Here is a 25,042-nt window from a genome sequence, read left to right as displayed (position 1 = left end):
TTCAATACGTAACACCAGCTGGTACTGTTGATTTCATAAAATCAACGCGATGATTAATTACAACTACATGGTTGCCAAAGACAAGACTACAGAGACTAAACAAGGAAGAAAGCTTTGAAATGGCTGGTTATTTAGAACAGGCATCAGAGGGGGCAGCTCGGGGTCCTTCACAGCCACCAGCGACAACAAGCGCAACCTAGAGAAGATTACGAAGGTTCAAAAATGATTAATAAAGTCGTTGGTGCCAAGTATGTTTCTATTCTAAAGACCTGGTAAGTTTAATAACAACAGAGGCAGGAGCACGGTACTGGAAATCATTTACCAGTGCTTTTATCGTGTTGAAAATGATGCTGTCAACACGTCCTTCTGTTTGACCAGCTACCTTTAGCTTAGCCTCGTTGTTTTGCTATGGTTAGCATGGTTAGCATACCATTCAGTGCAGTACTTGAGTAAATGTACTTTATTACTTAACACCTCTGCTGGTTTTACAATCTGCAAACATTAACAAAACCTTTGTTAGTTTCCTTAGTAATTGTCCTCTTTCTTAAATCAATTTACTTTGTTACCATGCACAATGTAAACCTGTCTGCTACGTAAAAAAACACACACATTAAAAGTGCAGGCAGCACATTAATTAGGTAGCATTTTAAAAGCAATGAATAGGTACGTTTGCATATAAAAGCTTTTAAAATTTGCTCTTAATAAAGTTTGTTATATCTTACTATATGTGCATACCGTTTGTTTGTCTTATTTATGCATTAATTTATTCCTCTGTTTTCTATCCTGAAGGGTACCAAACATGGTGGCCTGGGGGACAGCGGGTGGAGTGGCGCTTATTCACTTCACAGACTGGCGACTAGTTCTAGACTATGTGCCATACATTAATGGGAAGTTCAGTAAGGATGAGTAAGGTTACAGCCCTAAGAAATGTGAGTGAACTGTAATTGTAGTCAACAACAAAGATATCTGCAGCACACTTTGTTTGCAGTGTCCACTTGGATGGTTCATCATCCTCTGCAGACGGTTGTAGGTCATGCCAGGTGTTGTCAGTGCACATTCAAATAAACACTCTTGAGTATTGTTTAAATCTGCTGTCAACTTGCTTACACCTGACAGTTGGAACCGTGCTCATACATCTGCACGGGCAGCTGTGCTCAGGTCAAAAATGCCTCAGACATCTGCATTCCTCACTAGCCAAGCTTACTGTAGACTGCACAGATCAAGCAGCTTGAGTAAACCTGTAAGACAACTCATGAAGGCCTCAGGCCTTCATGAGTTGCAAACATTTTGTTTTAACATAGAAACTTAGTAAGAACCTGCCAAAGATAAATGTATATAAAAAAAATGTTTTTATAAGGACTGACTCAAAGTATTGTAACTATATTAATATCTTTCTGGTGTCATTATTGAAGATTAAATCATTGATTTGTCATATTTCTGACATTAGCATACAATATGAAGCTATTTTAGTTTTTTTTTCTTGCAAGTCCTACATCTATTAGGTATAATATAATACTATTGCAATGTAAATACCAAGTATAAATCCCAATATTTATGATATCCACTCTGAATGAACAGTATTGATATTGATAAATCCAAACTATATTAATAGTTCTATATTTTTGAAACATGTTTTTGCATGTGGTACAAAACAGTTAGCATTTTGCTAATAGATGGGTTGTGTGTCTGCCTACAGGAGCAGAGCTTGGGGATGGGTACATGGGTGGACTGCTCAAAGAACAAGAGCTTAAATTGGAAACCTTGGCTTTAACAATCGGCCACTGAGGGCTTGTTTGGAGTTAGGACTTGATGTGCACTCTGTGTAAAGTCTGATCGAATAAATGTTTCATTTACACCAACTGTGTCCAGTTCGGCAGATGTCTCACTGTTAAACTGCTAATTTAACTGTTTGGTAAGAGGTGTTGTGAAATGCATCCTGTGATAAATGTGATCATGGCTATTTGCACTGTAGAAATTGGCTAAAATAAAATAATTGCTGAGAAACGTCTCTGCTATTATAATTCATAATGCGTGGTGAATTACAGATATTCCACACATAGCTGCACGCTGAGAATACGCGTGCGTCGGCCGGACATTATTCTCCTCTTATGAGCCAGACTGCGAAATTTGCGTGGATAATGTCTTTCATTTCTCCCATCGAAGGGGGAGGGGACTGAAAGAGGAGAGGGGAGAAGGGATTTAACATAGCGAGAGGGAGAAAACCACATAGTGTCTTCGAGATGGATAAAAACGAGTAAGTACATCATGTGAGGGCTGATAAAAGCAGCAGCGAGGGCGGTTAGTGAAACTGTAGCATTCAATGCGCGATATGTCGTTTTCAGAGGGGATTAGGAAACTATGTTATCATCGATCAGGGACGCCGCTGTCTCGTATTTGCAAATAGCAATGCTGTGGTCATTAGCTAGGAAATAGGTGCTTTCTTTATCACTACCCTAACGCTGTGTAATCGTCCTGATTTCTGCAGCTAATGTTGAATTCAGCATGGAGTCGTTGCGTCGACGGTGTGCTATTCAGTCCTACATTGCACATCATGTTTTCATGCACCGCTGCCGTATGGACAAAGCCAGCATAAATGCATGACATGCGTTTAAAATGGTGTCCGCGTTTGATCAATGAGATGCACTTTGTTCATTCATAAAAGCCGGCTGCAAGTCGGGATGACAACGGCAGCATTGTGGCGAAACGGCGGCTCGCTCCAATTTCACGAAGCTGCCATGAAACTTCCACATTTAGATTTACTGCGAAGCCACAAGTGAACCGCGCTATGTTGGATTTAATAACCGATTCTTGTAGATGCAGCTGTTCACGGCTGCTGTCACCGCGTCTGTGGGATTTTCGACGGACGGTCTATTTGGAGCAGAAGCCTAATTTATGTTTCCCATAGTGTAACATCGCCAGCAGCCAGCATCAAGTCAGACAAAACAGAAAGTGACACTTGTGGTAAAACATTTCAAAACAAAAGACGAACGACGTAGAGGCCTCGTAGAGGCAGAAGAAAGACAAACTAGTTGACTTGATGCTATTACAGCTCATTGTAGTCTATCTATCTACATATATATAGATATGTAATAATAAAACGTGTTTTTTGGATAATTAATAATATCCTAGTTATTCTGTTTATGTTATTACATTGTTAATGTAAATCTACTTTATCATAATGGAAAGTTGTTAAACATTATAGACAATCTATATTATTCTTCACATGAAACAGTGGTTTGAGAATTAACCTTCACAGAAATATTTCCACAATGTCCAAATTAAGCGTATGGTCAAACTATTGAAGATGTTTATATCCTTTGTGTGTAATGTCCGTACTTTCTTATTGTGTTGTATTATTGTTTTGAATAGTTGTTCATGTGTTTTCCTCCTCTTTAGGCAAAGTTATTAGAGTGAGTGCAACATGGGGATTTCTCATCTGGGGCTAGTTCTGTGTTAATAAGGAAGAAGTCACAAAACAATCATGACTTGCTTTTTATATAAATGTCTTTCTTTGTTTTCGTTTAATACAGGTCGTTTTTTTTTTTTTAGCTAATCTAAAATCTTCCACCTGGATAAATCCTACTTTGTGTTAGAACCTCCGCCATGTGTACCGCCTCACGAAGCTGTGCTTTTATTTTGGAGTCTTAATTTCCTGACTTCCTGACGCTGGTACCTTGACACAACCCCGGCGTCCTATGTTCTTCCTTGCGGATGCAGCCTTGCGTGCTCCGGCGAGACGAGCGGGTAGTGATGTGGTCCGAGGTCCGCGGCGGAGCGATCTGCGCGACGACAAAGAGCTGAGCCGTCGGCAGCAGGGAGCTCCCTCCGCTCAGGACGCGTGGAGTCAGATGGTGCAAACAAAAGCCTGAGACGCGATCCGTCCACCATCCCAAACTGTCGACACGTCTCCTAAATCCCAATCTGGTTCTTCGCACTAACTTTTAGTGGATTTATAGGCTACTCGCGTGGGAAATGGAGAAGAAAAGGTGGGATTGCACTGCTCTCCCCAAGGGCTGGAAAATGGAAGAAGTGACCAGAAAGTCCGGTTTGTCCGCTGGAAAAAGCGATGTCTATTATTTTAGGTACTACACGAACCGGGGGCTTGCAAAACTTATGGGTGCACAAGACGGCGAGTTTGCGGACATATCAGACAGGAGTGTGTATGTGTGTGTGTGTGTGTGGTGGGTCTAAAGTTTGAGATGGGAAGGGGAGGGGGGTCTGTGTGCAGCAGGGCAACAAGGCCAGCCAGGCCAGCTCCTCTCACAGTTACCGGGACACGAGTGTGTCCAACCGCGCAGGCTACTGCCGGGACGCCTGGCGAGGCCTTGGATGAATAAAACTCAGTGTGATCTCAAGTTAATGCTCTTATTTCCCCCCCCCATTGAAGTGAATCAACATCGCCAGATTTGTTTTCATTTAGCAGAGGAGAAGAGCAAGATGAGGAACAGAGGCAAGAGAGGGGGGAGGCGGGTCGGTTGTATAGTTTGTGGTAGGCTAACTGTACAGTCCTCCTGGTGTTGACTGTGGTGTGTGATGTAAGATACATTTGCATGAGTTACTAGCACGTATCCACCCACAGTTGTGCCTTCTGTTGGTCATTGCTCAAGCTGCAGATATTGTTGCTCCCACATGTGGAGCTACAATGTTTCCATTCAGAAACATGTGGTCAAGTGTTACTATTGCCATGTTTACATTGTCTTCACTGATAGTTACAGGTTATTGTTAAGGCACATGATGACGATGATGATGATCTTGTTGGTTATCTGTTACATAGGACCATATCTGCGCCTCATCCTGCTACCTGTGTGTGCAGCTTTTATTAGAGACCAGGGTCCAAGGCAGTGTGTTCATAAAATATCGCCTCCATCTCACACAGTACCGTGATTATAGTGTCATTGCTCATTTGACTGTGCCCTTGCTTCTGTTCACTTTTGACTTGTTGCATGCCGTGGTCCTGTTCTGCAGTCGTCTGTCTGCTGTGTACGTGTTTGAAGTGTGGCCTGTCCGTTTCGTGTCTCTGCCTTCATCTCTGTTCTGTTTTCAGTGTTGATGTCTTCTCTTCTGACCTGCTTGTTTTGATTGGAGCTGATTTCTAGCGCCGTGCTTTTCTCACGTCTTATCACTTGCCTCCCCTGCCAGTCCATCTGGGAAGAAGTTTCGGAGCAAGCCCCAGCTGGCCCGTTACCTTGGTAACCAGATGGACCTCAGCTCCTTTGATTTCCGCACAGGGAAGATGCTGATGAGCAAGCTGAACAAGAACCGCCAGAGACTACGATATGATAACAACAATCAGAACAAGGTGAGGCGAGGCGCTCTCTTCAGATGCTTTCTGTCAGGCGCGGGTGATGGTGGAGTTCACACTACAGACGGTGCCAAATGACACCATGTTTACTATATGGTACGTTACAGCTGCTGTGCGCCATTTTATTATTTGAGAGTCAGATCTGAGTGTGAAATTTCTGCAGAAAAAGGAGAAGGAGAAGCAAAAAGTACAAGTCAGTGAAGATGTAAAATGGTGATGGTTCATAATGTCTCAGTGCACTGCTCCTTAGTAAAACATTTAGTGTCTCTCATAAAGGCTTATTTATTTATTTATGGAACTACATTAATTCTGAGTACCTGCCCGTGCCCAGTGTGATCTGTGTTTTCTTAGCTCACCCACTCCTCCAGGGATGAGGAACTTGTCAGATTCAAATTAAAGTCCTTCCTGTTGGAGGCCTTTTTGCATTTATTTTCTGTTTACCACTCTGTCTGTGTCTGTCGAATTTTCATATACATGCAGTAGTTAATTAGACTCAATGACAACGTTACGCAAGTGTCACTAAAATTTGCGCAAGAAGCGTAAAAAAAAAACAACCTACAACCATTTATTCTTGTTTGTGGTGGGAAAACAAAGTTGACTGAGTAAAGGCATCACGTCTAGAAGTATCTGTTCTGAGTCTTCATAAAGCTTAACAACTGCGGCAGCAGAGTAAAAGCAAAGACACATTGGCATCTGATTGGCTTTAATTTAGCTTACGATCAATTAGAGTCCACTTCAACTCAAAAATCTATTTTGCTTCTTCATGACTTTACTGTGTTGTGCTCTGTTTCCTGGTCACAGTGATTTATATGCAGAGTTCAACACTGATCTCAACATTTCAGACACTGTGTTTTACATCTCGGTCCGGGTTCTGTGATACTGTATCGATTCCGACTGCATAAAAACAGGACTTTTTTTCCGTAGTATTAGATTTTAAAAATCACAATATATCGCCTTGCTTACAGTATTGCAATTTATTAAATGATCTGTATCATGAAACGTATGGTATTAACACACAGTCTTACTAACAACCACTGACAGGGCAATGGCTAAATGTGAGAAGGGTGATGTGTTGTGTGTGTTGTGATGATCTAGTACACACATGATTTTTGAGCAGTTCAGTTTTGATTTGACATTTACACATTCAAAAAAGTTTACATGTTCTAAAGAATATTTAATTGGATTCACCGTGTCTTTAATTTATTTTAAGGGTAAACCGGACTTGAACACTTCACTGCCAGTCAGACAGACGGCGTCCATCTTTAAACAGCCCGTTACCAAGGTTACCAACCATCCTAACAACAAAGTGAAGACTGATCCTCAAAAAGCCGTCGACCAGCCCAGACAGGTGAATCTCCTCTGCCAGGCTGTTCCCGTTAAAACCTCTGATACTGATACTGTAACTTTCTCTGAAACTGGAAAAACCAGACGTGGTTTTGTTTTTAAGCTGTGCTCCAAGCAGCAGTGTTTTTCTTCTCAGGAACCGGTGTTTTCTGTGAAAACCGCCTGCAGCTACTGTAACAGAATTCTCTTTGTTGTTCGCAGTTATTTTGGGAAAAGAAACTCAGTGGTCTCAATGCTTATGACATTGCAGAGGAGCTGGTGAAAACAATGGAACTGCCCAAAGGCCTGCAAGGTAAAACACACGAGCTCAACGTCGTTCTTCAGACTAAATAAAGGGAAGCAGAGCAGGCAGCAGGCTATACTTTTGTCATCATCACGTATCTTAAAATAGCTCCCTCTGTTTGCCACTGGTGGGTGGATAATGTAATTTTGCCATAAAGTTGTATAGCTGCAAGTACATGAGGGCAGTAGCTGATCTGATCCTGGTACTGGTATCTGAGGATCCCTAGTTTTTATATTTATATCTTCAGAAGAGAGAAAACTGTAAAGCTTGAACACTTGTTTATTCTGATCAGGTGCACACCACCTTCACTTCTACCTTTAGTTCTTGTCTTCATGATGACCTACAACTCCCCTTGTGTAACCTCCCTCTTGGGCCCTCAGGTGTTGGTCCCGGCTGCACAGACAAGACTCTCCTGTCGGCTATCGCGAGCGCTCTCCACACCAGCGCTGCTCCCATTACTGGCCAGCTGTCGGCAGCTGTGGAGAAGAACCCGGGTGTCTGGCTCAACACAACACAGCCACTGTGCAAGGCCTTCATAGTCACTGATGAAGACATCAGGTGGGTGACCCCAAAACAATGCCCTCACCTGTTTTTCACAGTGTTCTGATGATGATGTTGTTGATCTTGCTCAGATTTGAATCTTCGACGTGTAAAAACAGGGATTAACTCCTGTCCAAGCAGTGTCAGTACTGAAATATTAGCTTCTATTGAGTGAGCAGGACAGAATAACAACTGTAAAAACACTTGAATAACAGGAATCCGACAAATTTGAAATGAACGTGATGATATCTTTTCGATAACAGTCGAGTTGGTTCAACCCCTCACATGGTGAAAACACACCATCTGTTCTGTGCTGATTCGGTGGCTGTTGACGGCAGCTGTAACTGCCAACTGCAACAACTTCCTGTTGTGTTTATGTGTAGGAAACAGGAGGAGCTGGTGTACAGTGTGAGGAAAAGGCTCGAGGAGGCACTGATGGCCGATATGTTGGCCCATGTTGAGGAGGCTGCCAACGAAGGGGAGGCTCTGAAGGAGGAGGGCAACGGCAGCGAGGACATGGAGAGCGTATAGCACAGGTTAATAACATACTGAATATATTAGCATCTATATGTATATGTCCGGTATAACCTGAAGACCTCAATATCTGTACTTACAGGTTTCTGTGAAGTCTGGATGGGTTTGTTCAAAGCCTGCACACACACAGCCGTGACCAGTAGGAGCCCTACAGCAGTCCAGTCCTGAAGAACTGCCCCCCCCCCCCCCCCCCCTCCTGAAGTATCTGCATCCAACTCAAACCTAAACCTGACTTACACCAGTACAGCCTGAAGAACTGTCTTCCCCCGGCTTAACCCCAAACACGTCTCAAATGTGTCCGTTCATCAATAACTCCACCGCATGGCACTCCTCCTTTCAGCGCCACTCAACCAACTCATCTTGTTTCTTAGCCCAGTTGATTTTTGACTAGAAGCTTTTAAAAAGAAAAACTACCCTGAATAAGAAGTTACATCAAATGAACTTTCTAAAGTTTAAGAAAATAATGTATCTGCAGTTTGTCAAAGTCGGGGTCTGATAAGTGTATTTTTTACTAAAAAAGCGTTGACTGGGTTTGGATTTTTTGTGACAATCAGGTCAAAACCAAACATTTTATCTCGGTAAAAGGCGATTCGGATGCTTTTCTGTTTTGTTTTGGGCAGATTGGAAATGAATGTTGTGTATTTTTGGCATTTTGTTTCTGTCTCGAATTTTACTATGCACTCCATGAGTAGTCTGGCACAAAGCACACCACACAGACTTGGGTTTTCTTGTGGAACCGGTTGAGGTTTGGCTACGCAGAGTTGACCTAATTTAAATGGGCTTCTGGGCCGACCTACAGGCTCCATGTGTGACTAATGCAGATGGTGGAGTGTGAATTTTATGTACATCTGTTGGAGGGGACTGAGGCGACGATTTATTGTAATTTCAAAGAAAATATTATTTTTCATGTCGGTTGTGATGTCAGGTGAGTCGTGTCCAGTATTGATCAATAAGGAGATATACTTTGAATTTTAAAGAGGGTGCTGCTGTGCTTTTTACCATAAGTGATTACATTGGCCCTGCTGTTCTACATAAAGATTAGGAAAGTTAAAAACATTACACCAACATGATGGAGCAGAGCACAGTGGGAAAGAATAGACTTGAAACCTCTTTCTATTGTACAGTTACTACTGTTTGTTTTTTGTTTTTTTTTAACTCTCATTGTCATTATAGGTGCATACTGACGTTGCGAAACATTGCCGTTCAGTGCCAAGGCTTTGTTTCTGTCACGTCTTCAGTCCTTGTTTATCCCTCCCCCACCCCCCTCTTCCCCAGTGTGTCAATGTTACCACACACACGCTGCCTCCTTGTAAATCCAGGCACAAACTTGGTGACACAGCAGAAGATTTACTTTTAATGTCTTTTTGTTTGTTATTATCTGAGGATGAGTTTTGGATTTTTATCCCTGTTCGTCAAGGTTTGATGGTGAAAAGATGTATCTAGTGGAAATCATGAAATTCCCTAACTCGATATCAGCAGGCTGATTGCTGAAATGAATTTGATTGTATTACTTATTAAAATGAGTCAGTAGTTCACTACGTCTGCTGCTAGTGGGTCTATTTCTTCTTTTTAAAGCACTGAAAACACTGTAATGATGCACATTGGGATTGGTAACTGTGGTTGAACCTGTGTTCTCGTGTATGTAAATCCTGGCTGTAGTAGTTTTTACCTCTGCGCGTGAGAATGGACGTCCGGCTCCATCCAATCAGTGCATCGTCCTGCAGATTAACAGTTAACTTGACAGTCTTCGTGTCCCTGTTCCCGGGCAAAGTGCAAAATAAATACCGTCACCCGGACGGAGATGGGAAGCAGCTGATGAGCAGAAGATAGCAGCTGTTCTGTCATAGGGACATGCTGAGGTTAACCCCCAATCATGTTTAAATGATGTCTCCTGAGTCGCTGTCACATTGTTAATATGGCTACACTGGAGCTGTACACCAAGGTAAGGTTTTCTCTCTTTGTTAGGTTTTTGTTTTTTTTTTTTTGCATTTTTAAAGTGATACACCATTTATCATCCTTTGCTGCAGCTCCTATTATTTGTGGATCCATAAAGAAAAAGCATGAGACTAAAATAGCACTGCCACCTCCTGGGGCATGTTCGTCAGTTTAATAACTTTTACAGTGATGTTAATTTTTATTCATTAGTGTCTAAACTTTCCTGATTGTTGAAAATGTGAAAAGAAAATGGTAAAGAAATACTTCTGCAAACATAGTGATCAATCTAGTATAAACCTGTAATTCTCAGTCTGATGCTTATGACTATGTATAAAAAGTATAACATAATCACATACGATTTGTGGGGGGTTGATAATGGCTAATCCATTCAGGTCATTTAGAGAAGGATGACTTGAGTTAATTTTTAACAGTATTTAAGAGACTTTTTATGCTGATGAGTGAAAAATCTTTTGTCTGAGAGGGACCAGGAAGTGTGACATATACCAGAACAGTGGCTAAAGAAGCTACATAACATGAAATGTAATGACAGTCTCCTCTCTCCTGGACTGCACATTGCACCAGTACATACAGAAAGTCTTTATTCCCCCACTGAAACTGAAACGGTCTGTCCCTTTTCTAGGGTGCAGGTGTGTGGATTCCTGACCCAGATGCTGTTTGGGTTTCAGCCCAACTCCTCCAGGACTACAGTCCTGGAGAGAACCATCTCCTGCTACAACTCTCTAATGGAAAGGTTAGACACCGTTACACTGTCCAGAAATCGGCGCCAATGATTCGAGTTTAGTTGTTTGTAAAACTTTGACACAATGAGAGCTTCTAACTTTCTCCTTGAAAGGAAGTTCATTACCCACTGGACTCTCCCTCTGATCTCCCACCATTGGGGAACCCTGACATCCTGGAGGGTGAGAATGATCTAACAGCTCTCAGCTTCCTGCACGAGCCTGCTGTCCTGCACAACCTCCGGGTGCGATTCCTGGACTACAGCAGCATCTACACATATTGTGGTGAGCACTAACGAGGTGAAGGCGAATAGCAAAAGGGAGAGTTGAGGAAGAGAGAGATGAATGTCACACAGAAAATTAGAGATGACGTACATGTAAGTGACAAAGTCTTTCAGATATACTGTACACTGGCAAGATGCCAGCGACAGGCAGCTCCTGTGTGCTTCTGTCTGCATAATTACAGCTCATAATGTCAACTAAATTACAGTAGGTCAAAGGTTGAGACAGGGAGGCAACTCCCTCACTACCACTGGTCTGAGATGTTCTATATTTTCTGTTCTTTAGATGATTGTGGCTTCATTTAAACCAGATTTTCTAAAACCCCCACTGTCTATTATAGTTTACTGTAAATTAGTATAGTTTGGTCATGAAAACCGACATTTTATAGAGCAATTTAACAGCCTCAGAAAACCTCTGCTCCTGGTGAGCAGACAATTCTGGCTGGAGAGGACATGTTGAGTTCACTCTTTCTAAAGTTTCATTTCTTTACTGCACTGACTGGTGTTAAGTTACAGTTTAAGCACTAAAACTGGGATGGGTTGCGTGTTTTTACTCTCATTCCTATGTGCTTGGCTTGATTTTGACAAAAGTGGATAGACTGAGTTGAGGAAATGAGTTTTTTATTCGGATTTGTACTTGAATGTGTACTGATAATGCAGGAGCCTTTTTACTTTACTGAATGATAATTGTTTGGAAATGGAAATGTGATTCGGACACATGGATAAAACAAACTAACTAAACTAATCCTGACTTGTTAAACATGAGCTGATTATTATGCTCTCGATATCTGTTATATTGAATAGATTTTTCTTGTCCCTCCAGGTATTGTACTAGTGGCCATTAATCCCTATGACCAGCTCCCTATTTACGGAGAGGAGGTGATAGATGCTTACAGTGGCCAGGACATGGCCGACATGGAACCTCACATCTTTTCTGTGGCAGAGGAAGCCTATCGCACCATGACAAGGTCAGAGGTCAGAGAGTAGAGGTCATGTTAAACAAGGAAAAGACTATTTCCTGCCTTTCAAACTGCCCACATCACAATGTAGCATCAGTTTGATCATCTGTATTCTTTGCATCTATAGACAAGAGAAAAACCAGTCGATCATCATCAGTGGAGAGTCTGGCTCCGGGAAAACGGTTTCAGCCAAATTCACCATGCGTTACTTTGCTGTGGTTGGAGGAGCGGCGCAGCAGACCAGCGTGGAGGAAAGGGTTCTGTCTTCTAATCCTATCATGGAGGTGATGCATTTATTGCTTATGAGTAAGGATGTCCCTCTGACTTAATGTTATTAAAACATACAGACAAAAAAATCATTCTGGCTTCTTCTCTACAGTCTATTGGAAATGCTAAAACCATTCGAAACGACAACAGCAGTCGATTTGGAAAGTACATCGAGATCGGCTTTGGAAGAAAGGGGGACATCATCGGGGCAAACATGAGGACATATCTGCTAGAGAAGTCCCGAGTGGTCTTCCAGGTAAATCCTTCACCCCCTCCTCTCTCTCGCTCTCTTTGTGATGCACTTCAGTGCACCTGTCATGAAACGTGCACGTTTTAATACGTACGTGTGTCATCAGGCGTCAGCAGAGAGAAACTACCATATCTTCTACCAGCTGTGTGCCTCCAGAGAGCTGCCTGAAATGAGATCCCTCAAACTGGGTAAGACTCCATCACAGGCACCACCCTCCAGCTCTGACAGGATTTGGCTTATTTACACTTTTTGCCCTCACTGCCTTCATGACTTACGGGGTGTTTGCATGAGGCCTGATCTGTTGTTACGGTCTCCAGATGCACCTGAGAATTTCCGCTACACCAACCAAGGGGGAGAGATGCAGATACCTGGGACTGATGATTTGTCAGACCTGGAGCGCACTCGCAGTGCTTTCACCATTTTGGGTATTTGAATTCCCACATACACACATTATTAATTTCATTAATTTAGTCAGCGTTTGAGGACGTGAAGGGAAAACGGATCATTCTTCTTTGTTTTGTATGTTGAAACTGCAGGCGTGCAGCCTGACCAGCAGATGGAGCTTTTCAGGATCCTCTCAGCTATTCTGCACCTGGGTAATGTCAACATCCAAGCTAGTGGGAGAAGTTCTGAACGGAGTTATATTGATGTAAGACATTTAGTGCACTCCTCTTCTTTTTTCCCAGCTGTCATCCTATTTTCTCTGACAGTACTGTACATACACTACACAGAGTTCACCTGAGGCCTTTGTCTTTTCTCAGGCAGATGACCACTCTCTGGCTGTCTTCTCTAAACTCCTGGGAGTCGAAGGACCCCAGATGGCCCACTGGCTGTGTCATCGCCGACTGGCTGTAGGTGGAGAGATGCTGGCCAAACCCATGTCTGGTCGACAGGCTGTAGAGGCCAGAGACGCACTGGCTAAGCACATATATGGTCAGCTGTTCACATGGACTGTTCAGAGACTCAACTCTGCCCTGCGCGCCCAGAGAGGACACGTCAAATCCTTCATCGGGGTGCTGGATATCTACGGGTCAGTGATTGACCTTTGGCTTTGTGGTAGTGGATAAAAATAGACTTACAGCGCTCAAAGTTTCAGAAATGTTAGTGATGGTCTAACTGACCATGCTGTCTCCTTTTTGGGCAGGTTTGAGACGTTTGACCAGAACAGTTTTGAGCAGTTCTGTATCAATTATGCAAATGAAAAACTGCAGCAGCAGTTCAACAGAGTAAGTAATGTGATGTTTCTCAGTCTCCTTGTGTGTCATGTTCTCCTAAAGAGTTTACAGAATCAAATTATCAATCCGTTTTTCTTCCATAATATTTAATTTCCATCTTTGTGCTGAAGCGTTCCTTGTCTTTCTGCAGCATGTCTTCCACCTGGAGCAGGAGGAGTATGTCCGGGAGGAGCTGGCCTGGAGCAGAATTGAGTTCAGTGACAATCAGCAGTGTATCAATCTCATAGAGGGACAGCTGGGCCTGTTTGATCTGTTAGATGAGGAGTGCAGGGTCAGTCCCTCTCTTCTTCTCTTCTTCTTCTTCCTGTTTCTCTGTTTGTGTCTTTAGTGAAGATCTGCCAAGTTGTGGTCTCTGTGATCATTGTCTGTGTTTATGATCAGATGCCTAAAGGCTCAGATGAGAGCTGGGTGCAGAAACTCTATGACCAGCACCTGACCAGCAAGCCCCATCCGCACTTCCAGAAACCTCGCATGTCCAACAGCGCCTTCATTGTTCTGCATTTTGCTGACGTGGTGAGTGTTAAAGGTCAACGTGCCTGAATCAGTTCAAGAAAAACTGTACGAGAACTGTAGTGAATGTGTGTTTGGATTTCCCAATAGTCATCATCATCCCTTATTAAATATGCCAGGAACTTGTTTTAGATGTTTGTGACTGTCTAAAAGCAGTTTGTCTTTCTCCACCGCTCCATTTTTCCATCAGGTGAAATATGAATGTGACGGCTTCTTAGACAAGAATCGAGACACCGTCTTTGAGGAGCTCGTTAACATTCTCAAAGCGAGTCAGGTGGATATGTCTTACATCTCAAAGCTCATAACTTTAATTTCCACGTGACTAGGACATCACTAACTCGTGCCTGTGTGTGTCAGTCTGAGCTGGTGGCTGAGTTGTTCCAGCAGCAGGAAAATGCTCCTTCTTTGGCCAACGGAGGTGTTCGCCCTGGGAAAAGAGCCACCAGGGAGCATAAACTGACTGTGGGATTCCAGGTGAGCTGTTTCCTGGTATCTTGTGTGATTGAACACACGTGTTTTGTATTAACGACACTTTGCTATGATGGACTGTACTTGTGCCTGTTAGTTCCGTCAGTCCTTGCAGATGCTAATGGACACGCTTAACAGCACCACCCCTCACTACGTCCGCTGTATCAAACCCAACGACTTCAAAGAGCCTTTTGTGTAAGTCCTTATTCAGCTCGCCTCTGCAGTTAAGTGCGCATGTATTGTTTTGCACTAAATTTGGTGTGCACTAAATTATCACACCATCCTCTCCATGTCAGGTTTGACCCCAAGAGGACAGTCCAGCAGCTGAGAGCCTGTGGAGTGCTGGAGACGATTCGTATCAGTGCTGCAGGGTATCCATCAAGGTAAAGGTACAGACTATAAGAAAAGAATGATCAGACACAAACAACCTAAAATCTCTAAAATGTCTATATTAAATATCTGTTTCTAGATGGACTTATGAGGAGTTCTTCAGCAGATACCGAATTCTCCTTCGAGGGCTTCGAAGTCCCGAGCAGGTCCAGTCCTTATGCAAACAGAACCTGCCGCAGCTCATCCCAGACCCAGACCAGTACTGCTTCGGTAAAACCAAAGTGTTTTTCCGCGCTGGTCAGGTGGCTCTTCTGGAGAGGTTGAGAGCGGAGAGGCTGCACGTTGCTGCTTTGATCATTCAGAGCAGGGTCAGAGGATGGCTGGCGAGGATCAGATACGCCAGGATCCTCTGGGCAATGGTTACCATACAGAGATACTGCAGAGGAGCTCTGGCCAGACGGTGAGAATGAAGAGGGATATCTCTTGGTGTGTACATGACACAGAGAGAAAGTATTTGTACCTGGTTGTACCAGTATTGTACAAGTTGGTTTATTTTAAATTAAACAGCCAGGTTAACTATTAAACAGTGGATGAACAATATATATTTTAACACCATATCATAATAATTGGAAACATTCTGCATCTAAATCGTGTCTGTCACTTTGACTGCAGCCTGGCTCTGACCCTGCGCTACACCAAGGCCGCCTTAGTTATCCAGAAGACCTACCGCATGGTGGTGGTCAGACAGCTGTTCCTTGTGATCCGCCAGGCCACCATCACCATCCAGGCCTTCACCAGGGGCACACTGGCACGCCAGAGACACAGACTGGTCAGCGTACAGAAATCTCAGCAGCCCCGTTGATTACACTATTAAAAACAACCTCAGTCTGTCCATGTTTACTGTGTTTTAGTTACTTCTCCTTGACATTGCGGTTGTGATCTGTTCAGAGAACCATTTAAACGCTATTCTCTTTCCTCAGTTGGTGGCGGAGCGTGCTGCTGTGTTGCTTCAGGCGAGAGTGCGTGGGTGGTTGGCGAGGGAGGCGTACAGGCGAGTACGTGCGGCGGTGGTGTTGATGCAGTGCTGTGTGCGCCGCAGGGCCGCCAAGAGAGAACTGATGAAGCTCAAAACCGAGGCCCGCTCAGTGGAGAGGTACCGAGAGCTCAACAAGGGCATGGAAGTCAAACTGATGCAGCTGCAGCTAAGAGCTGACCAGCAGGTGGGTGAAGGGTTTCAGGGAGATTCATTTCTACAATAGGACGCTTTTCAGCACTAAAATCTCTGTGTCAAGAAGTCGTTTTGTTTTTTCTTTCAAATAATACATTTCCTTGTGTGTGTCCAGGCCAGAGAGAGCACTGCTTTGAGAGAGACCCTGCATGCAGAGCGAGAGGCTGCCATTGCAGAAGTGGAGGCTCTGAAGGCCACAATACAAAAACTAGAGAGTCAGAAACATGAAAAACACCAACAGTGGCCAGTCATCAGTGAGAAAGAGGTGGAGGAAAGGAGGAGAGCTGAGGAGAAGGCTGCCCAGACGATATCGCAACTCACTCAGGTACTGCGGCCTCCAAACCAAAGAATAATACGACACATTTCCAAACTGTTGTCTGCAGTGAAAGGTTTTCCTCCTTTTCTTTTTCTGTTCAATAGTTTATTTTAATTCTTTTTTATTTTTAAGGAATTGCACGCCTTGCAGAGAGAAAGGGACAGTTTATTCCAGGAGAGAGACGAGCTCTCTGATCGCTTCCTTAAACAAGAAAAAAAACAGGAAGGTAGATTTACTGGCGTCGTACGTTCTGCATTATTCCGTCTTCTTTTTTTGCAGATTCTCTTCCCTTTATCTCACGCTCCTCCTTCTTTCCTCCTCCTCTGTTTGTGTGTTTGTTCACATGTGTGCAGAGTGGCAGCATCAGGCTGTGTCGGAGGCGAGTGCAGCTCTGAGGGCAGAGCTGGATGAAGAGAGGAGAAAGTATCAGGGTCTCCTGAGAGAGTTCGCTCGACTGGAGCAGAGATACGACAACCTCAGGGACATGAGTTTACTCACTGAGGTTCATAACTACAACCCATCCTACAGAAACTCTGAAATAGTTCCTCAGAAATACAGTTTGGCTGTAAATACCATCTTGGTTGTATTTTTTTTTTCTCCCAATGACAGCGTGCTAAAGGCCACAGAAGGACAGACTCCACCCAGAGTCTGAGCTTTGAGCCTCCCTCACCTACCCTGCTGTCACCCCAGTCTCTTGGCCCACTCTCCCCATCCCCCTTCCAACCCTCCTTACCTTCCCCAGAAGAAGTCCGCAGGATCAGTGTGACATCTTTCTCCTCCGAGAGGAGACTCTCAGTGTGGAGCATAGACAGTCCAATGGTGAGGGGAAGGCCATGTAACGTTTCTCCACACCTTTTCTTTCCTGTAATAATTGTCTGTGCACTTATTCCAACTTTCAACATGATCTCATGAGTTCAGACAATGTGACGCCACGCTGTGTTCTCCAGCAGGACCAACTCATGGAGGGGATGGATGTGGCCAAAGACCATGTGGTGAAGATGACAGGAGAGGACCTGGCTCATGCCTACGATGCTGTTCGAGTGGCCAACAAGTCAGTCTGTCGGTCACTCGTATGAGAGTATTAGCGTGTTTTTCTTTTTATCTCAGCATTTCATTCAGCTCTATCTCTTCCTGTACCCATGTCAGGTTACTGGAGGGTCAGCTGTGTGACCGGCGCAGGCAGTGGGAGGAGGAACTGGAGGCTTTGAGGTGCCAGCTTGCTGTTGCAATCTCTGGTTCTTGTTCTGCTGCACAGCAGCAGGTATGGAGCATCTGAGGAACGTAGCTGTGTTTTAAAAAAAAACAAAAAAAAAACAAAAAAACGGCTAAATGAGTTTTAATTGTTTATCATTATTCTCACATTTCGATGTTGCACTTTTTCCTTTCCTCATTTCTTCACTTCCTACCCGTTTTCACATCTCCCTCACATCTTTCTTACATAACCCTTACAGTCTACAAAGAGCCATTGTATTCAGGAGTCTAGTTATGCAAAAACAACAACTGGCTGCTTATTTTGACCGAAACACTCTTCCTCTGCTGCAATCTGTCGTTCTAAATCACGTTGGTTGAGAGCACTTAAAACCCAGAAAATGCTAAATGTTTGTTAACGACCTGCAGGAGCTACTAGAGGCCAGAGAGCAAGAATGTGTGAAACTGCGGCGAGAACTGAAGGAGCTCAGAAACACGGTCTCACTCAGACGACTCCTGACACAAGGTGAGATTCAGCTCAGATCTCAGTTTGCTCCTGAAAGTGCTGATGTTAAAATGTGGTCGAGAAGAGATGGGCAGACAGGTTTACCTTTGATATGTCCTCTCGTCAGGTCAATCTTCTTTTACATTTCAGTAGTTCTTAACCAACACTGCTGTTCCAGGGCTGTCACTTGTTGTTTTTTTCTATGTTCAGTTCCCCCCTCGCCTTTGACTGCAGAGACCTCCTCTTGTCCGACCCAACAAAAACCAGCCACCGTCACTGGTTTGCTTGAATGTAGAAAAAGAGATGAAACCAAACTCATCAAGAACCTCATCACAGGTGAGACTGAACTGTCACCCACCTTCACCTCCCTCTGTTGTTCCACCTGAGTCAGAATTTGATGGTGTTATACTTTTATTTATATATATTTATAATTTCTTATTGGAAACATCAACTGAAAGGTGGTGTCAGAAGATAATTTCAGGGAGTTGTCCACAAGCTCTCTAATGCATGTGGAGTGTGGTGTGACTCAGAAGGATAAACTTGTACTGTGCTCTATGCGGCTGACAAATATGACCTGGCCGTGTTCAATCTGCCACTACTGCTCCCTCTGTTTGTGCTTTAGACATCCGTGTTGACAGCGCTGTGTCCCTGCCTCCTGGTCTGCCTGCCAGCGTGATCTTTCTGTGTGTGCGCCAGGCCGACTGCAGCGGGGACCAAACTCGTGCCCGTTCACTGTGTAGCGCTGCTGTAACTGCTATGAAGGCGGCTTTGAAGGTAACCTCGGGTTTTGAACCCGCTCGGTGCACCATATGTTTGACGTATAATGCAAAAGGGCAGTTCACATCCCATCAGGTGGGTTGTTGCTTACAGAGAAGCTAACTTTTGTGGGGTTGTTCTCTGTGTGACTCCTATTGGTGAAAACGAACCACAACAAACCCTGTAAATTGTACCTCCTTTAAACACACATAACAGCTCCAAATGGCAGTATAACCTTTCTCATCTGTCCTGTCTCTGCAGAAGTACAGTAATGATGTAAGCATGACAGCACTGTGGCTGAAAAATGTTTACCTTCTGCACGACCTTTTGACCCAGCACTCTCCAAAATCGGTAGGATGAACAGTCATTTATTGAACATTATTTATACTTATCATTTATTATTTCCATCTGACAGCATCTTAGTAGTGAGAATAGGACGTGGAAGAGCAGATGTTAACTCAAAAGTTAAAAGTAGTTTTACACACTGTTACAGTCTTGAAAATCTGCAGAGAAGTGTAAGAGTTGCTGTGTACTTATTAAACCTCAAACTATCAAAAGTTCGCAGTAGTTTTCACTTTATTCTTGTATCATCGGATTTAGACCCTTGGCTCAGATGAACTCGTTCCCTTGACGGCCGACATTAGTGATTTGATTCGCGCCCTGAGTGACCTCTGTATCCAGGCCTATCAGCAGCTCCTCTCCATCACCGAGACACACCTGCAAAACATCATAGGTACCACTCCACTGAAGACGATACTGATACTATTGCCGCTTTCCTTTCAGCTGCTCCTGTTGTCTCACGTCTCTCTATACCCCTTTACTCAGTTCCTGCTCTTCTGGAAGCTGAGACCATCCCTGGTCTGTGTGGCTCTGCGGTCAAGCTGGGAACATCCAGGAAACGAGCAGGCTCGGACCCCAGGACTGTGGGCGGCGATGCTCCCACCATGGCATCAGTGCTGAGGGAGCTTGGAGCCCTTCACACCGCCTTGTCTCATCAGGCTCTTCCCCCCACGCTGATAGAGCAGGCCTTCCACCAGCTCACCTACCTCATCTCTGCCTCTGCTCTGAACAGCCTGCTGCTGAGGAAAGACATGTGCAGCTGGAGTCGCGGCATGCAGATACGGTAGAAACATACAGAGGATGTAAAATGTAATGTCACTGGTGTCATTCAAAGATGTGCAGCTTTGGTTTCACTACACATACACTGTGTTGAGACAGTTTTTACTAGTTTATTCCCACAAATCCTTGACATTTTGTCTGTACAATAGGAATTTAGTTTAATTTAAATGAAGATTTATCCCATAAAAAGAAGCAACAAATGAAAAATATCTTCAATTGTTGAAAAAAAAAAAAAGAAAAACATTATAAAGCAACATTTTAATGCAGTGTACTCCAGTCTTCATCTCATTGTGTCCTCCTCCCTCTATGTTTTGCTCTACGTAGAACGATTGAGTAGATATTAATAGGCCTGTCTGTTTTGTGCCTGTTTGCATGCAGCTACAACGTGAGCATTTTGGAGGAATGGCTGCGGAGCCGCTCTTTGCAGGCAGGGGGTGCAGTGGCCACACTGGAGCCGCTCATCCAGGCAGTTCAGTTGCTGCAGGCAGGGAAGAAGACGGAAGCTGATGCACGGGCCCTAGTTCAAACCTGCACTGCCCTGTCCAGCCAGCAGGTGGATCCCTCTTTCATCAGCCTATCAGATGAAACACTGTCTTCCTAACGCTGTAATTAACTGACTGCTGGTCTTTTATTTCAGATTGTAAAGATTCTGACCCTCTACACTCCCCACAGTGACCTGGATGAAAGAGTCACACTGAACTTTATCCGTTCTGTCCAGGTACTTCCTGCACTTGCGAGGTTTGATGTGCTTATCAGTGTAAAAGAGAACGTATCATGCATGTGGTCTATGTGCTCTTTTCTAGGGGCTGCTGAAACAACGCTCCGACGGCCATCCTCCACAGATCCTTATGGATGTGAGGAGAGTGTTTCCTGTCACATTCCCCTATTTGCCTCCCACTGTCGTCCATGCTGAGCAGTTAGTCATCCCAGACTCCCTCAAGATCTCCTTTCTTCGCAAAGCCTAGAAATCAGGAAGCATGTCCTCTCCAGCTGGATTCTTTAAGCAAATATACCAATATTATAGCAAATTCAGCTCCAAATCTAAATCTACTCATTTGACATTTAAAAAACAAGCAGGATATCTTGTTAATTTAAAACTTGAATCCTGTTATTTTCAGTTGATTGATCTGTGACTTCTAGAGGATCAGAATATGTACATCCTAGCTAACTTCAGTTTACATGAACGCTCACAGGCCTCCAGCTAAGTCTCAGCCGGCAGTTTGAGAAACGAGGAATTAAATGAAGCTCCTTTTTTTTCCCATTTTAATTTTATTGGAAGCAGAAACACAATGAGACAGTCTGTAGTCTCAGTAACCTCAACCCCCAATAAGAACAACCGGAATAAAAAAAAAACAAAAAATTAGAAACATCTTGTGTATAAAAAAATTCTCATGCGAGTACTTTGTACCACTACACATCATCAGTAATCCATATTTATATATTCACAACAAGTTGAAAAATATAAAACAATAATGAAATATCAAAATCAAGAAGACAACAATTGGCAATTAACATCAAATAATTATGCGTGCTGGCACAATACTTTTTTTTTTTTTTGTCCTTTTTGTTTTATTGTTCCTATCATGCACCTTTTCTGGAAGTACAGGACCAGCATCGCTGTGCAGCTGTCTGTCTGTCTGTGTGACCTGCTCAGCTGGACAGAACAGGACAGATCATGCATGTCTGTCCACTCTGTGTTTCTGTGCTTTTCATTGTGCTTCTACATTTGTCCTTAACTTCTGCGTGCATTCTTGTTAGCAGGCGAACTGAGCCTCTGACGGAGGAGGAATTTCCTCAACTGAAGTATCATTGTCAACAGCAAGAAAAGATTTGTTCGTGGCGTTTCCAGCTATCTTACAGTTGTGTACCTGCTATTTAAAGTAATTAAAACACTGTGCAGACGTCGTCTTCAATAAAAAGACTGCGCACACACCAGAGAGGGACCCAATGTGTTTAGTTTAGTTTTACAAGTTTGTCACTAAATCAAGTCAATCACACCATCAGATTTTGTACAAATAGTTGTTACTCAACTCCAATAAGTACATGGTTCCTCTGTTTGTCCATATTTGTATCAATAATAGCTACATTTCCAGTTTGGGCGCCCACAAATACCTAAATTCTTACAACTGCCCAGAGCAAAATTCAAGTCTACAAAAGAGCAGCAAATGTCACTTCACATAGTCGGACACGTGTTTCATCTGAGCTATTTGCAATGTCCAACAACAACAACAACAACAACCAATCGATCTCTCTGGTCCAGATTGTTCTCCTCTGTGCTGAAAAGGTGCACAAACAAATTTCAGTCTCTAATCAGCTCTACTACAGCTGTGATATTTGGCCCATTACAGGAGAGAGACAGCATTTACAACATATCAGACAAAACACTTGTGCTGATATAATTAGAAGAATTCACAATGTAAACATTATAGGACTGCTTTAAAAATGATTCATCTACATAGTTTTTTATAGATTAGATGCATAGAGTTCAGTTCTTACACCGTGTTCAAAAGGGGGATGGGGTGGCCTTTGAAATTATTCTGTTACGATCAAGTGTTTTAAGGGGAGTGGTCTGCATTAGTGTCAACTCAAAGAAATTGAAGCAAAACACCCTGTCACAATTAAACTTGAAGACCCTGATCATCACTGTTTGCTCACCTGAATACTTTTTAAATTGGCATTAAGCATATAAATCTCTTATAGATAAATGACACGTTTTTAAAAAGGGCATTTAGTCCAGATCAAATCGGAAAGTCAATAGTCAATTCAAACATTCAGTGTCACGTGAAATTGACCATAATTTTATTCAACTGCTGGATGATTTGAAACAATATGTCATTGATTTAACTTTATAAACAATTACTTCAAGACAAACGAACAAGATCTGAGTATAAATGTGTTATTATGGGTGCAGCAACGACCCTGTGCTTCTACATTGTCTACACTACGTGTTCATACGCGACACTGATTAGAGTTAAAGACTAAATTATAGGCCCTCTTTTAAATGTCAGAGCAAGACCTGGTTTGGTCTGGATCTGCAGCCCTTTAGCAGAGGTCTGACGTCTTGGTATCGGGGATCTAGGTTGCAGCACCTGCAGCTGGATCATTAGGGATCACGGGTGGTAGATCATTAGTGGTTTGTGCTCTCCCTGGGGTGCAGGGTGTGCGTTTTTTTTAGCCCACACAGACATTTTACATCAGAGGATGTTGCTTTTGCAAAACAGGGTCTCAGTGTTGTATTCTCGATCACCTTCTTACATGCAGATTTTGATTTCTGAAATATTTTTTTTACCAAAGAAAAAAAGCTGGCAGTCTTCTTGTCACGCACATAGTCGAGGGCTGTCGAGCCGTGGAATGTTTACAGTATCACAAAGATGATGGAAATCCCCACCAGAAGACATAAGGTTCACCTTCCCCAAAGTAGAAGACATTTCCTCCAAAATCTAGTCTGAATATGATGAATATGATGTTCTCTGCGATGGCTTTCCGTGATTACATTTGCAGGTAACAGGCAACACGGGTGGCTACATGAGGTCAACGTGGGAACATATAAACACACTCGCACAATGTGAGCGCCGCAAATCTGCTCAACCACAGATCATACATTCACACTTCACACATTTACTCTGATGAACCGCACTGCTTGAATGCATGTTTTTATCATCAGGTTTCTCTCTCTACAGTCACTATAAAGGAGACAGACACACTGTATGAGGGTCAACGAGACACAAGGCATTAAGGGTGTTAGGCAGTGTGCTCTGTTACCAAATAAATGGACATAAAGACAGACAAGGACAATCTTTCAAGTACCGCATGTCTGAATAATCCTGTATATCTTTACATATGTCCTTCATAGAATATACTACAGCATATATCATTCAAATATAAATATAATTTGGAAGAAATCAAATAAATATTAAAATTATCATAATTAAATAGTGCTTTGTTCCCAACATGTGTTCCCCACCCTGATATCTGGAATGTTTGAGGCCCTGCAGCCATCGTTGTCAATGGGTCAGTGGTGCAGTTGGTCCTGCTCTGCTGAGGCCGGGTCTCGGCATATTTCAGCAATTATCAGTTGGCACTTGCGGTCGCTTCTACGAGCGGATGCAGGCCGGGGAAGGGACAAGGGGAACTGGAAAGTAGGGAAAAGGGACAGGTAAAGAGTAAGGAATAAAGGCAGAGAAAAGTGGGAAAGGACGCCAAGATATTAAAGGCTACAAGATATTTTCACACCCTGACCAGTTAAATAGGGTGTGTGTGTGTGGGTGTGTATGTGAGGATGGCATGACTCACCTCTGCTGAGAGAGGAAAATAGATATACACTCTATGAATAAACTCTACTAGTATGTATTGTTCGTTAAAAGGATGGTTGATATTATCTGTAACAATAAAGACACTAGTGCTTTTTTTTTTGAAGAAACTCAAAGTGATGCTTTGCTTTGCACGAAGTCTTTACCACTGAAATGAATGTATTTACAGCACGGAGCGTGTGGTGACTGTTGTCTTATCTGTGCTTTTACAACATTGGATCATCAGGGCAGTGGCTAGCAGTGGCTCAGCAGAGCTCCAGGCCACTAGGTGGCAACGTCGAGCGTCAGACGCGTTGGGTTAAATTCGGTTTAGCCTCTTAGCTGCGGCCCTCCTCTGCAGAGCGCTGGTCAGATTTGAGCTTGACGAATTCCTTGGCCACGTCGTCGTTGTTGCGCTGGGAGAGGATGCGCAGGACGGTGAGACCCGTCTCATCCATGTGGATGCGTTTGCCCAGTGGCAACCAGCAGGCAACGCTGCCTTTGGAGGCCACGTCCTTCAGCTGCAGGACGGCCATGCCCACAGTGCGGTCCTCTCGGGCGAAGCAGTAGTCTTTCACACACACCTGCAGCTCGTAGCACTCGGGGCCCACCTCGTTGCTGAGGGTGCTGTGATGGAGAGAAGAAACGAGGTAACAACAACACAAC

At 43.5% G+C, this 25,042-nt stretch overlaps 4 protein-coding genes across 14 annotated transcripts in view; 3 read left to right on the top strand and 1 right to left on the bottom strand.

Annotated features, from left to right (window-relative positions):
* The first annotated feature begins 138 nt into the window (after window positions 1–138).
* On the top strand, window positions 139–2,008 carry LOC113151922 (cytochrome b-c1 complex subunit 10-like). Its single transcript, XM_026344793.1, has 3 exons — window positions 139–272; window positions 790–929; window positions 1,697–2,008. Exons 1-2 carry the CDS (start codon window positions 223–225, stop codon window positions 908–910), a joined length of 171 nt encoding a protein of 56 aa, XP_026200578.1. The 5' UTR covers window positions 139–222; the 3' UTR covers window positions 911–929; window positions 1,697–2,008.
* A 122-nt stretch (window positions 2,009–2,130) lies between these two features.
* mbd3b (methyl-CpG binding domain protein 3b) lies at window positions 2,131–9,541 on the top strand. 2 transcript variants are annotated; one of them, XM_026346211.1, is made up of 7 exons: window positions 2,131–2,254; window positions 5,140–5,299; window positions 6,513–6,650; window positions 6,848–6,938; window positions 7,310–7,487; window positions 7,853–8,005; window positions 8,086–9,541. In XM_026346211.1, the coding sequence occupies exons 1-6, from the start codon at window positions 2,241–2,243 to the stop codon at window positions 7,998–8,000; spliced, it is 729 nt and encodes a 242-aa protein (XP_026201996.1). In that variant the 5' UTR covers window positions 2,131–2,240; the 3' UTR covers window positions 8,001–8,005; window positions 8,086–9,541. The 2 variants fall into 2 exon arrangements, with proteins under 2 accessions (XP_026201996.1, XP_026201995.1); XM_026346210.1 differs by lacking the exon at window positions 2,131–2,254 and adding an exon at window positions 3,706–4,082.
* A 278-nt stretch (window positions 9,542–9,819) lies between these two features.
* On the top strand, window positions 9,820–24,694 carry si:dkey-110c1.10 (unconventional myosin-Vb). Its single transcript, XM_026345901.1, has 35 exons — window positions 9,820–9,945; window positions 10,579–10,689; window positions 10,792–10,960; window positions 11,780–11,924; window positions 12,043–12,199; window positions 12,295–12,438; window positions 12,539–12,620; window positions 12,750–12,857; window positions 12,969–13,081; window positions 13,194–13,462; window positions 13,577–13,658; window positions 13,798–13,938; window positions 14,049–14,180; window positions 14,368–14,451; window positions 14,535–14,651; window positions 14,743–14,840; window positions 14,942–15,028; window positions 15,115–15,435; window positions 15,648–15,804; window positions 15,956–16,195; window positions 16,319–16,528; window positions 16,652–16,745; window positions 16,873–17,021; window positions 17,129–17,338; window positions 17,467–17,570; window positions 17,666–17,780; window positions 18,137–18,233; window positions 18,423–18,548; window positions 18,835–18,986; window positions 19,230–19,319; window positions 19,569–19,701; window positions 19,794–20,091; window positions 20,466–20,640; window positions 20,725–20,805; window positions 20,891–24,694. Exons 1-35 carry the CDS (start codon window positions 9,919–9,921, stop codon window positions 21,050–21,052), a joined length of 4,980 nt encoding a protein of 1,659 aa, XP_026201686.1. The 5' UTR covers window positions 9,820–9,918; the 3' UTR covers window positions 21,053–24,694.
* The window catches only part of unc13a (unc-13 homolog A (C. elegans)), a 35,233-nt gene continuing 34,880 nt past the window's right edge, over window positions 24,690–25,042 (bottom strand). For 8 of the 10 annotated variants that reach the window (XM_026345893.1, XM_026345891.1, XM_026345895.1 and 5 more), the window contains one exon: window positions 24,690–25,003. In XM_026345893.1, coding sequence (XP_026201678.1) covers window positions 24,715–25,003 — 289 coding nt within the window. In that variant the 3' untranslated portion in view covers window positions 24,690–24,714. The remainder of the gene's footprint in view (window positions 25,004–25,042) is intronic. The other 2 variants (XM_026345894.1, XM_026345892.1) reach the window with 1 other exon arrangement.

The sequence above is a fragment of the Anabas testudineus genome, chromosome 4 (genome assembly GCF_900324465.2).
Source record: "Anabas testudineus chromosome 4, fAnaTes1.2, whole genome shotgun sequence".
Taxonomy (NCBI): domain Eukaryota; kingdom Metazoa; phylum Chordata; class Actinopteri; order Anabantiformes; family Anabantidae; genus Anabas; species Anabas testudineus.
This window is presented reverse-complemented; position numbering and strand designations above follow the sequence as displayed.

Coding starts and splice junctions, on each gene's coding strand:
- LOC113151922 (XM_026344793.1), top strand. CDS start 223: ATGATTAATAAAGTCGTTGGTGCCAAGTATGTTTCTATTCTAAAGACC. Junction 273..789: donor GTTTCTATTCTAAAGACCTG/GTAAGTTTAATA, acceptor TCTATCCTGAAG/GGTACCAAACATGGTGGCCT.
- si:dkey-110c1.10 (XM_026345901.1), top strand. CDS start 9,919: ATGGCTACACTGGAGCTGTACACCAAG. Junction 9,946..10,578: donor CACTGGAGCTGTACACCAAG/GTAAGGTTTTCT, acceptor TCCCTTTTCTAG/GGTGCAGGTGTGTGGATTCC. Junction 10,961..11,779: donor CAGCATCTACACATATTGTG/GTGAGCACTAAC, acceptor TTGTCCCTCCAG/GTATTGTACTAGTGGCCATT.
- mbd3b (XM_026346210.1), top strand. CDS start 3,973: ATGGAGAAGAAAAGGTGGGATTGCACTGCTCTCCCCAAGGGCTGGAAA. Junction 6,651..6,847: donor CCGTCGACCAGCCCAGACAG/GTGAATCTCCTC, acceptor TGTTGTTCGCAG/TTATTTTGGGAAAAGAAACT. Junction 7,488..7,852: donor GTCACTGATGAAGACATCAG/GTGGGTGACCCC, acceptor GTTTATGTGTAG/GAAACAGGAGGAGCTGGTGT.